At 44.6% G+C, this 12,180-nt stretch overlaps 1 protein-coding gene across 3 annotated transcripts in view; it reads left to right on the top strand.

Moving 5' to 3' along the window:
• Positions 1–12,180, top strand: part of Arid5b (AT-rich interaction domain 5B) — a 183,429-nt gene that overhangs the window by 155,765 nt on the left and 15,484 nt on the right. For all 3 annotated transcript variants that reach the window (XM_021173683.3, XM_029482611.2, XM_021173684.3), the window contains one exon: positions 3,299–3,396. In XM_021173683.3, the coding sequence (XP_021029342.1) occupies positions 3,299–3,396 (98 nt within the window). The remainder of the gene's footprint in view (positions 1–3,298; positions 3,397–12,180) is intronic.

The following is a 12,180-nucleotide window of genomic DNA, read 5'->3' as shown; positions in this document are numbered from 1 at the left end:
TATCATTTATTTACTCTCTCATACAGACTCATACATGGACATGTTGTGTCATGATGTATCCACCCTCAACTTCCACTTCCCACAGGTGCCCCCTACATGCCTCCCTCCCTCCCTCCTTCATGTCTTCTGTTTTATTTTGCTTTGGTTTGCTTTGTTCTGTTGGTGGTAACATGTACCTCCCTGAGTCCAGTGAGCTGTCTGCAGGAACACTGGCAGAAACTGCTGGATAGTCTTGGCTGGGTCTTAGGCCGGACCCAGAGCTCCTGAGTGAGAGCAATGGCCAAATTTATGACCAGATGATTGGCTGTTTGTCCTTGAGTGTTCTGAGGCATCTCATTGTTGCTTTGTTTTGGAGACGTGGCCTCTCTTTGGCCTGGGTATCACCAAGTAGGTTAGACTGGCTGGCCAGTGAACCCCCCAAAAGCCACCCATCTCTATGTTCTCAGTGTTGGAGTTCCAAGCATAAGCCAGCAGAGCTGTGGCCTTTTCCTTCAAAGTTCTGGAGATGGAACTTGGGTCCTCAGGTTTATTAGCAAGTGTCCCACTGACTGAGCTCCATCTCTGTATACCACCACCTCCCTGAAATACTTTTGAAGCAACTGGATAGTTTCATCAATGACACTACGGAGGGAATAGGTTTTCTTTCCGCTCCTTAGCCCTGTTTTCTTATACAAACAGTGGTGTCGACAACTCGTTTTCGAAGCACCTCTAAAATGTTATATGGATTCTAAAGGTCACTTGGAAAAACTCCTGTGCTTGAAAGCCAAGAGCACACGTGCATGCTGGATCTAATGGGTGAGGTGTGGTTTTTTGGAGACCCTTTGATTTTACCTATGCTAGGGAAGAAGGGATTCTCAGTGATTTTCAGAGTGAGATTGTCACAGGTATCCAGATTGGTTCTTGCACCCGAGAGTGTCACCTGCTCAGTCTTTGTAGTTGTCTGAAGCCATGATGCCCTTTAAGCTAGGAACCTTGAAAGGCTTATCTCTCTCAATCTTACCTAAGCTCTGACCTCCACCCTCCTCCTCCTTCCCACCTCCTTCACTCTCTGTACCCAACTCTGTCCTAAAATGAGATGACGTGTAAGTAGATGTCCATGTCCTGAAACTCTAGCATCTCATATGAGTTACTAGAAGGGGTGACAGGGGAATACAACCAAAGAAAAAGGGCTCTGTAGTGAACAGTAGAGCCCCTCTGCTCTATCAAGAGAGACAAAGGGTTGGCACAGAAGAACCCTCTAGCTTCAGAAGATGAGAGACTGACAGATCAGAAAGCACTTTTTGCTTTACCCTGAGTCTTGCTGGCCCAAACCCAAAGGCTGAGAACTTGGGGTTGAAGGGGAAAACCTTCATGGCCAGCATGGCCTGTATTTTCAGACCAATCTGAATGCGAGGTAGCTTTGATAACAGCACAAAGACCTCAGCTCTGGGAACCGGGGACAACTGTGTGGATGTGGGTTTGCTCCTACTGTTCTGTGTCCTTAGATAAGTGATGGGCCCTATGCTTGCAGTCCCAACACTGATCTGTCTCATGAGACATGGCCAAAGTCAACTGATGTACAAGCTGTCTAGTAGAAAATGGAACATGCCGTTTGTGTAGATGACCAGAATGGGAACCGCTTCTGAAATGCTTAGAGGGATATACTTAGCTGTTCCTGTAGTCCTACTGTGCGCCTTGTACCCTCCCCTTATCTAAATGAAGACCTTTGGGAGATGTCCAAAGGAGCCTTGGTATTAGGCATCTGGTGTTTTTGAGGGGAAAAATTGTGCTTTTTTTTTTTTTTTTGATTGACAGCCTATTAATAGATCAACCCAAGTTAGTCTCATTTACAAACTGGATGAAGATTACAATTACATATGACAATTACTGTGTTTATAGTGTCATGAGAGGAGTTTGAGTCTTAACACACATAAGAATTGTATGTCGTTGTCCCGTCTGGTATGTGCAGCAGGCATCCCTGTGTAAGAAGACTTCATGACAAACTGGACAGTTTGAGACTCCGTATTGCATGGAGACCTTTCTTGGGCCTTCAGCAGGGTTTAAGGACAAAGAATTTCTTTTACTAAAAATGACAAAAGTTGCCCTTTCACCACCATTTCCTCTTCCTTAGATCAGAACTGATAAGCACAGCCTACATTGTGGACTGAAGTTTTTCTCTACTCATGCATGTGCACCCTGTGCACTCTGCTGACAGTGAGCGCTGTGGTCTTGAACACCCCTGGCAACTTGCCAACACCCTGTCCTCTACACATCCTGTAACAGCATAGATAGCATCCTCCCTAGACTGTTTAGAAATGTGTACACGGACGTCAGAACTTGTCCTGTCCTCTGACATGCTCAGGTGTGGTAGGTGAGCTATGTGATTTCCCACACCACCACACCCCAAATAATCAATGGCCAAATCTTAGCATCTGTCATTTTGCAAAATCCAATCTCTGTACAACAGTAAAATTTATGAATAAAAATAAAAAGAGACTGTGTTGTACAGGGCAGGATATTGTTTGTTGTTTGGATATTATACACCCAACTCAAGAACGTACACAGTGAACATTTTACCTTGGGAATAGGTGTGTTTACATGGGATTTGATTAATATTGCATTTCCCTGCTGCATGTAAATAGAAACAAACAGATTTGATAGACACGCCTCCAACTCAGGCTTTGTCTTAGTGATGATAGAATGTCAGGGTGGCTGTAAATTCTTCTATCCTTTATCACTTTCCTTTATCTATACGGTTGGTTTATTAGTGTCTTGCTTTGTTTTAAAGCAAGAAACACGTTGTATGGCTCAAAGGATCAGAAGATGCATAAACATGTTTGAGGGGGAAAAATATTTTCTTTAAGTAGTATGGCTGGCCATCCATCTCCTCCTGCTTCAGGCAGCCAGTGTCAACTGTGGTGCTTTTAAGCTGGGGAATTAGCATGTAGTTCAGTGGAAATGTGACTTTATTTTGTATTGTATCACATAACATAGAAGGAGTGGGGGGGTAGGGGGGTATGTTTTGGACCTAGGGGGCAAATATCTGTATGAATAGCTAGGTAGGTGCTGCCTTAGATGAAGCTAGCCAAGGGTGGCACGTAGCACCTGAAGTCGGAAGCCATATTTTATTGTGAAGTGAGAGATCTTGTGTTACATCTTATGTTAAAACCATTACCTCCCCCTCTTCAACTCACTGGACCCTCTGTTTCTGGGCGTCCAGAGCAGTCTGTTCTCTTCTGAATGTTGCATAGAATGAATGACCCTGGTCCTGCGGCTCACTCGCGACGCTAGATTGAATCTCTCCTTGCCATCTTTTCAGATAACAGCCCGCCGTCAGTGGAAACATATTTATGACGAGTTAGGTGGTAATCCTGGGAGCACCAGTGCGGCCACCTGTACTCGCAGACACTACGAAAGGTAAGACGCCATCTCCTGCAAAAAAAAAAAAAAATCCTCACTTAATTAAAGCTGTGTTAGTTGGAAGATGGTCCTGGGCAAAGACAGGATAGGGGAAATCTAAAGGATCATTGGGAAGACAAAACACCCCCCACTCACTCCCCCACACTCTCACTCCCCATTCCCACCCATCCCCCAACTTCCAAACTTCCCCCCCTCCCCCCCCCCCCCCACACCCGGTATTCTCCTTTACATAGCATGCTCTCTGGTTACCTAGACTAAAATTAGATGTGCCTTTACTTAGGTTTTGTCTTGTGGCCACCTGTCTGGCAATGCCCTTCCCCCAACGAGTGTGGATTCCTAGGGATGTTCTCAGGAGGCTCACTTACCATGAGCTCTTTGGGCTTCTGGCAAACAAAGATGGGAAATGTTGTCAGGAGGTTAACGTGTGACAGAGCCCTGGAAACCAGGCATCCCTCAGCCCAACAGCATGGAGGCTTCAGATTATGCCTGCGTGTTATTCTTTTCCATACCTTGTGTCCCTCCCTCCCTCCCTCCCTCCCCTCCCTCCCTCCCTCCCTCCCTCCTATAGGATACTGTAGGACTTCTTCACCTATAGACATGCTTTCTTTCAATCGAGGAAATCTCGAGCCAAATTCTGTTCGGCTTGGGTTTTCTAATAAGCTCCACCTGTTTCAGAAAAGGACTGATGATATAACCGAGAAAGAAAACATCAGAGCCTCTGGGGAAGGCTCTGTGGACAGGAGTCATGACCCATCCCATCTGCCCACTTCCGGTGCGCCTCCCCTCACATTGCATTAAGGACTGTGTGCCTACACTGACTGTGTGCCTACACTGACTGTGTGCCTATGCTGCTGAGAAATGGCAGCAAATTCATGAGTGGTTCGTGCTTTGTGTAATGAGTCCATATGTAATGTTTAGGTTGTACCAGGTAGTTACAGCTGGTGCTGCCCTATAGAAGTGGAGAGGGGGTTCATAATGGTGTGTGTATATGCCTGTGTGCGTCAAGAGTACACTCGCATGCATGTATGCCGTTGGTATGAAATCCAGAGGCCTGTTCAGAATTCATCCTCTACTGTGCTTAGTTACTGTTTTTGTTGCTGTGATAAAGCATCCTGACCAAAGAACATACGTGAGGAAAAGTGTATATGACTCGGGAAGTTGGGTGGCTTCAAATCCAGGGCTGGAGAGTTCAAATAGAAAGAGGAGAGAGGGAAAAGGAGGGAGGGAGGGAGGGAGACTGTGTATATGTATGCATGCATGCTTTTGCATATGCACGTGTGTGCACATGCATGCATATGTTTTAATAGTGTCCATGCACACACTGAAATCAAGATACACCATGTTAGTGGAACAGAGCATGCAGGTTAAAAAAATAAAGGTAAAAATGCTAATATTCGCTGATTACTTTTCTCATAGTCCATTGGCAATCCAACTCTGACCTACATTCATGACAACCACAGTGGGTCATATACAGTATCCTTCATAACTCTTGACATAGCAGGTGTTCCTTACCTTCCCTTGAAGTTCAAGGGTGTGTTTATCGGTGTCTCATTTTTGACTGCGTGGCCAGTTAACAAAAGTTAGAATGTTTGGGAATAATTGAAGTAAATTGAGTTGGGTTTAGTACCTTGTGAAAAATTCCCTTTGAGCATTCCCAAGAGATGGCCCTGGCCCTATTGTAATCTGGAAAGATTCTTAAACATCAGTAATAGCTGTTCAAATTACCACTCTTGGTAGCACTGTTTCATATATATATAAATATAACTGTGATTTCTCTCAGTACTTAACATCAAAGCTCACACATTCCTGTTACCCGCTGTACCGGGCAGCTGATCCCCAATACAATGCCTCCTGGGTGAGGGCTTTGCTCACAGTGCTGGAGGCTACCATAACCTACTTATCTTTGGCTTAGGAGCCTCTAATCAAATCATGGCATGAGAGACATAAAAACATACTCTCTCCTCTTCAAAAGTTCCCAGCACCCGAACCATTAATCTTAAGGGGACCCAATGACAGATAAAACTGGCAAAAGGAGTCACATAGCTGCAGCTATTCCACTTCCTCGACAAAAGGGCATAGTCATTAAGTACATTTTACAACACATCATATGATCAAGAGCATGCAAGAACTGGGTTAGAGAGAAGGATTGAGAAGGATCAAATGAATATCGTGTGTGTGTGTGTGTGTGTGTGTGTGTGTTTCATTTTTCTTTAATGAGGTGCATGGGTAGTTTGCCTCTTACATGTGTGGAGGAGCCTACAGAGGCCAGAAGATGGAGTAAGATCCCCTAGAACAGGAGTTATGGATAGTTAAAAGTGACCACGTGATTGCTGGGCACTGAACAACTTCAGGAAGAACAACTGGTGTTCTTAAATGCTGCGCTGTGTCTCCAGCCCTTGGGTGTGTTTTCCTCCAGAGGCTTTGTCAGTGACACAGTCTTGACTGGAATGCTCAGATACTCTGGATATACCTCGCCGAATGATCTCCCTTTTCTAAGGTGTAGTACATTCATTCCCGAATGATGTAAAACTGTCACTTTGGAAAGCCCTAGCAAACGCAGCCCATTGCGAAAGGTTTTAAATGTTTCTTTTCATTTTCTGAATCTGTAGGGTCAGACTAGACCTTCTGCAAAGTTTTGGTCTCCCATTGGATTACATTTTTTGAGAGGTATAAAATACTCTTCCAGTTCTGGAACTTCTTAGGTCAGCGTTTGAGTTAGGGGACTGTGAGTGGTAGACTGGAAGCCATGTTAAATTATCAGCAGGGAGAATTCCCAGTAGGCCCTGTCTTGAGCAGAAGAGGGTGGCTTCAGTAGTTGAGGGATGGCTTCAAGTGCTAGTATGAAGCCTTGGGGAACACTGGAGTTGGTCTATGCAGATTTCCTGGGTTTCAATGAGAAAGAAGTCATTCGGGCTCTGCCCACAAGTTGCAGGGGTGTGCCTGGAAGAGTTGGGAGTTGGAGGGAGCCTTTTGAAAAGCACAGCACTTTTGACATCAGGGAGGATCTCTGTGGGGCTGACTCTGCATGCTCATGGGTTTCTGGGACCAATGAAAGAAACTGGAGCCTAGAACAAATGGCTCTGCTATTGTCCAGTGACACTGTGTCCGACCACACCAGTAGGTGTGTGCAGAGCCTGCAGCCAGGGATAGTTCTGCACTGTTCAGAGGACAATTTTTGGGGATTGAACTCAGGTCACCAGGGTTGCTGGCAAGTGGTAGCCTTCCCTGCTGAGCCATCTCCCTGTCCCCTACATTATTCTTGAAGCAGGGTGTTTTCATCCATCTGGTTCAGCTGGCTAGCCAGCCAACTCCATGGATCTGTCTCTGACCCACAGTGCCTTGGTGAATAGTGCGCTGCCGCTACTACTAGGTTTTACATGGGTGCTGGGTTTCAAACTCAGGTCCTGACACTTGTTGAGCCATCTCCCCAGCTGCTTCCCTGTGGGAAGAATAGTATTCTTACCCTTCTAATACAGGGAGTACTGTTTCCCAACCCCTCCCTTTTGCTTTGCTTCCCTGGACCATGATGGAGGAGCGAGGGCTCTACATCGCGTTATCTACCACTGATGTATTTTTTATGCAGTGCGGTTCGTGGTTCCAGTAAATGTTTCTGTTTTACTACAAGAAAAGGAAAAAACAAAACATCTCCAGTTCCTCATTAAATGTTACTTGTATGTGATTAGTTGGGCACTTTGGGTTTATTAATGAGTGCAATAATAAAAGTAGGAGCCATAGAAATGAATCAATGGGTGTTTTTATTTAAGGCAGAGCAGAAACCGTGCTTACAGTGGCTGTGAATGTCTCGCTGTCGCTGAGGGCCCTGCTCGTCCAAACCTGTCTCTGATTGGTTTAAATAAAATAGGTCCAAGCACTTCATAAAAATGTCTTTGTCAGCCCTGGTTTTGCTTCTAAACCGATTCATCTCTGTCAGTGTTTAATATTAGTGCCAGGCTCCTGGCCATAGTCCATTAGTACTGTATTTAATTGTTCATGTTACAGATGATTACCAATATAAAAAGCCTTCGTGTTTTCCCAGAGCAAGGCTGTTGCTATGTAGACGTCTCAAACTCAGCAAAGCTTATGAAATACGGTTGCTTTCAACATTTCTTGCTGAGATTTATAGATTAAGTTACTGTTGATGAGAACGCCAAGAAATGTCTGTGTTCTCCCGGGCAAAGGGCTCTTCTGAGGACCAGATTTTCTTTCTTATCCAACCCTGAAGATGCCCTTAATTATTATCCTTTTTTTTTTTTAAATCGGGTAAGAAACAAAAACAAAATGGCTACTTCTGTGGACTTTTTTTAATAGCTTGATTTTTTTTTTTTCTGGAGTACTAATTCATTTTAAAGGCTTTGTTTTCATATGCAAATTTTCTTTTTATTTTATGTTTTTGAAGCACAAAAAAGGGGGATCTTTACACAAAATACGAGATTACTGGTTTTAATTTTCTTGAATGAATTACATGCTCTGTTTGTGTGGAGCACATGAAGTTGTTATTAGGGATTTTAAAAAGGAGCAGCATCAGGGCTAAAGCACTTTGTGGTGTGCTTTTCTGAGTATTTAGGAAATCAGAATCCGAAGCAAATGTATTTGTTTGTGAGGGAAATGAGCGTTTACACTTCATCTTCTTGCGTGCACAATGTCCAATTTCAAATTCTAACCTTCTGCTTTTTCCGGAAGAGTTCCTTTGGTTAAGACTCCAAATGGCTCAGACTGCTTACTGCCTAGTGGCTTAGGGTGAGCCGCACCCAACCCAGAGGCAGGGGGCAGAAACTGAATGACAGTCAGCTCACGGGGTCTGCCTGCTTTTCAGAAGGTGGTGGGCAGGATGGGGGTGGGGGGTTGTGCACTGAGTAAGATAAGAACTGTGCTCAAAATCAGACCCCCCAAATCTTTGGGGTTCATAACTGGGCAAAAAGTCAAGAGAAAGGAAGTCAAGGTGAGATTCCCATTCCATTTGTGTCTAGGACACAAGTCCATGTATCCTTGACACCCTTCAAGCTAATAAACACACAGTTGAGAAAGTCACAGGCGGGACCCCTTCATATTCATATATATATATATATATATATATATATATATATATATATATATATGAATTTCCTAAGCCGCTCCTAAGCTGCTCTAGTGTGTGACTCCTCTGTGAACTATTGTTATCAGCCCATAAAAAGGCTTAGTGAATGAGGACAGCTACAGGTAAGCTTTGTGAACTCACTTTGAATTGGAGCAGAGTAATTTTATTTTCATTGAGTGTAATAAAAAAGAAAAAAGAAAAAGAAAGAAAGAAAAAAATCAGGGCTTGCATTGTGTGTGTGTCTTTTGAACTTCTATTTTCCTTAATAACTCATTTTTAGTGTATTTTACCAAAGTGGCAGAAGGGAACACGTTGGGCAGTTAGAAGAGTAGCCCTTTCCTCTGGTCCTTGGATATGTACTGTTTCCCATCGTGGTCACAGACTCGGGTGGCTTTGATACGTTGGTTCACTGGGAGCAGAGATTGCTGAGGAAGGCACAGCTTCTGATCCTCACTGGATAGCAGCCTCCAGGAACCTCTGCTGGTCATGAAAGCTGCAGAAACCCCCGGTTTATCTAACTTATCAAGATGCCTGACTCACCGGCCAGGGATGACACTTAGGTAGTTAAGGCTTTAGAAATCAGATGTGTAATAGATAGAAAGACAAAGAGGCAGCAGAGAAGAGAGGCAGGAGGTTTCCACCCACAGTGAGACATCTTCCTGTAGGCTCTAGAATTTGAGCTGGATCTTAAAGAGGGAAGGTTAGAACTCAAGTCCATCATCAAACAGAGAAGGAAACTGGTTTTAGGGCCAGGAAGGTATGACATCACCTCCCTTGAAATTTCCCGTAGTTCCCAATTCTGTGCCGTGGCTATGATGATTAAAATGAATTTAAATTGTATAGGAAAGGTAGTCCCCTTTAGAACATGCCTGTAAAGGAGTGGAAAGTGAGATTATGATTTCTAAGACCTGGATTCCCAAGCCTGTGACTCAGAGGCAGGTAATGATGCTTGGTCCTCACTCCCTCCAGAGATTATATCCAACAGATTTCTCCATCCCTCATCCAGAGTGGAGTTGCCAGTCAGAGGGATTATATCTGCTTCCTGGCTAACATCTTGTTCATGGGAATTCATGTGGGCAGACTCTTTTCCTCTTTCTGCAACACCACCACCAAGCTAGCTCTCCTTGTCCCCTCAATACTAGAGGTCCAGCTGTCCCTTAGTGACACACAGTAGCTGGAAAAGCCAAACTCATCTCCCTGCTGTGTTAGCATAGCTGCTCTTGGCTTGCCTGTATCCCTACCCAACCCCCACCCCCAGGCTTGCTCCCTGAACCGACCAGAATCTGGTCACTGTCCACCTCCCTCGCGCTGGAGTGACCTTTTACCATCCGTAAGAGCCTCTGCACAGAGGCCAGTCAGGTAATTCCAACCCAAGAGCCTCACTCTTTAAGCATGCCTAAAATGTTCTGGGAACTTCCCAATGCCTGGATATTTCAAGAAACTCAAACAAGACTCTAGCCAGAGCTCATAGTTTGTAAGCATTAGCAACAGCATCTGAAAAAAAAAAAATCTCTATTTAAAAATTCTTAAATTTGCCTCTGGGTTTGAGCTGTAATGACTAGAAGTTGGAGTTTACACTGTTGAGTGTAGAAACAGCCCGAGGCGCACACTCTTCAAGCTTGTCTGTCTGCTGTGCTGAGAGCCATGGCAGGTTCCTTTTCTGCCCGCCTCCTCTGGAAAAGCTCGCCAACCCGCACTTTTTCCATGCCCAAGTCTTTTCTTGTCTCCTTCCTGTCCATTTATTGTCTCCTTTACCCACCTCCCTGCCGTTTGGACTTGAAAAACTCTACAGGTCCACCCACCCAAACTTTCCTGCGAGTTCTCATCAAGCATGAATTTAAATTTGAGAATAGATTATGTGCCTTAGCCTCTTTTTTTTTTTTTAAAATGATAAACAAGAGGCTTATGGTTTCCCTCTCCTCCGGGTTTTATCATTAAGATTAAGTAACCGCATTCTCAGGCTTGCCACTGTACAAACATCTTTTCAGTTTTGAGAGGAACAGACGCATGTCTTCACAAAGGATCTATTGAAAATTCAGAAAGCATGCTTCCAAGAGAGAAAGCTGGGGAGTGTTGGGGGGCGGGGAGAGGGGAGGGAGGCTCAGATGACAAAATGAATGTAATTGTTTACCCTTAAAAATATATCTTTAGCTTGGCCACTGAAAAATCTCTTGGAACATTGTGTTTTGGTACAAGTTGTTACAGAGTTTGTCCAAAGTCATGAGTTGCTGGAGAAGGTTTCAGAAGCCCTGGCATGGGTGGTGGCTTCTAGTGTGACTGGGAGTTGGTGTGATAACGCTCATTGGGAGTTGGTGTGATATCTCTAATATGGACTCCCACCTGCTATCACTTCTGGCATATGATGCTGAGAATTTCAGTGATGCTTATAGACTCACGAAAATGGTGTCCCCTGCCCTTGAAATAGATCCATGCCACTCTAGTCAGAGCTAGTCATCGAGAAGAATCATTTCTACCCATCTATTGTCTGGCACTGTGGAGGGTTGGGAGCTCTCTATGGTCAGTCCATCTTCTGCAATGAGTGTGTATAATCTCTGGGGCATGGAGTTAACCAACCTCCTAACCCGTTCTAGGTTGCTTCAGCATGGTCTTCATTTGAGAGGCATGGGAATGACATCAGTCTAGGCAGAGAAATCCCCAGAAGTAGCAAATAAGCATCGCAAAGCTAAGCTGAGAAGAACTCCAATAGAGAGACCGTGGGAAACTATGGCCCCACTAACATTAAGTGATGGAGGGAAAATTTCATGGAGAAGCCATTCTTCAGTCTCTCTTAATGGTTATAGCAGATTGGGCCCCATAAACAAGGTCAACCCGTCCTGGAGCATCCTGGCATGCCTGTTGTGGTGTACATCAGAGAAGGAATGTGCCCTTCTTGCAGGCTGTGGGGTTGCCTCTGATGTGAGGTGTAGACCCTTTCTTGGATGACCCTGTGGATTCCATGAGCCTGTCGCCTCTGAGAAGAGAAGGCTCACCCTGATCTCTCAGACAATCTCATAGAAGCCTAGAACTTTCTTAACTTGGGCAGGTGCGATCAATTAGGGTACCTCCTAACAAGATTATGTCTCAATCTATGAAGATGGCCACCTAGATGCTAGGGCAGGAAGCCCTGCCTAGCACACCTGGGTTGAATTCCAATTCCAGGACTCAATAGCTGTGTGCTACCATCTAGTTGATGGTTGTCCAACCCAATGACGGTACAACGTGACCTTGTTATCTACAAGTATGTTGGGGGCACATTCCTAGTTATCCTGGAATGTATATTATCCATGACCCACAGGTCAGACACCTTGATTCAGTTGTGATCCTAATTTTTGCCACCCATAAAATGAAGTCAAAATAATATTCGTGTGGCTAGCTCTCTTTATAAGTGTTGAAGGGACAACATGCAAACCCCTGGTATTAATAGTGACTTAATATGATGGCTGCTATTGCTATTATAATGCCTAAGCGATATATGATGCTAACCTGTGCCTGGGTATAACTTGGTGGAACAGCACTTGCTAGTAGGAATAAGGTCCTGGGTTCCACAGATACATAGCATAACTGATCTTCTCTCTGCCTTTCCACCCTTCCTCTACCTGCTTCAAGTCCTTATAACCCTACTTCAGAGCACCCGTCATCTTTATCTACCTCTTCCACACTGGGTCACCTTGATAGAAGCTAAGCCATCCTCTTGCTGGGTCTCTGAA

Source organism: Mus caroli, unplaced genomic scaffold, assembly GCF_978045245.1.
Source record: "Mus caroli unplaced genomic scaffold, Mus_caroli_1 scaffold_9, whole genome shotgun sequence".
Lineage (NCBI taxonomy): Eukaryota > Metazoa > Chordata > Mammalia > Rodentia > Muridae > Mus > Mus caroli.
The sequence above is the reverse complement of the archived record's forward strand: the minus strand, read 5'-3'. Positions and strand labels throughout refer to the sequence as shown.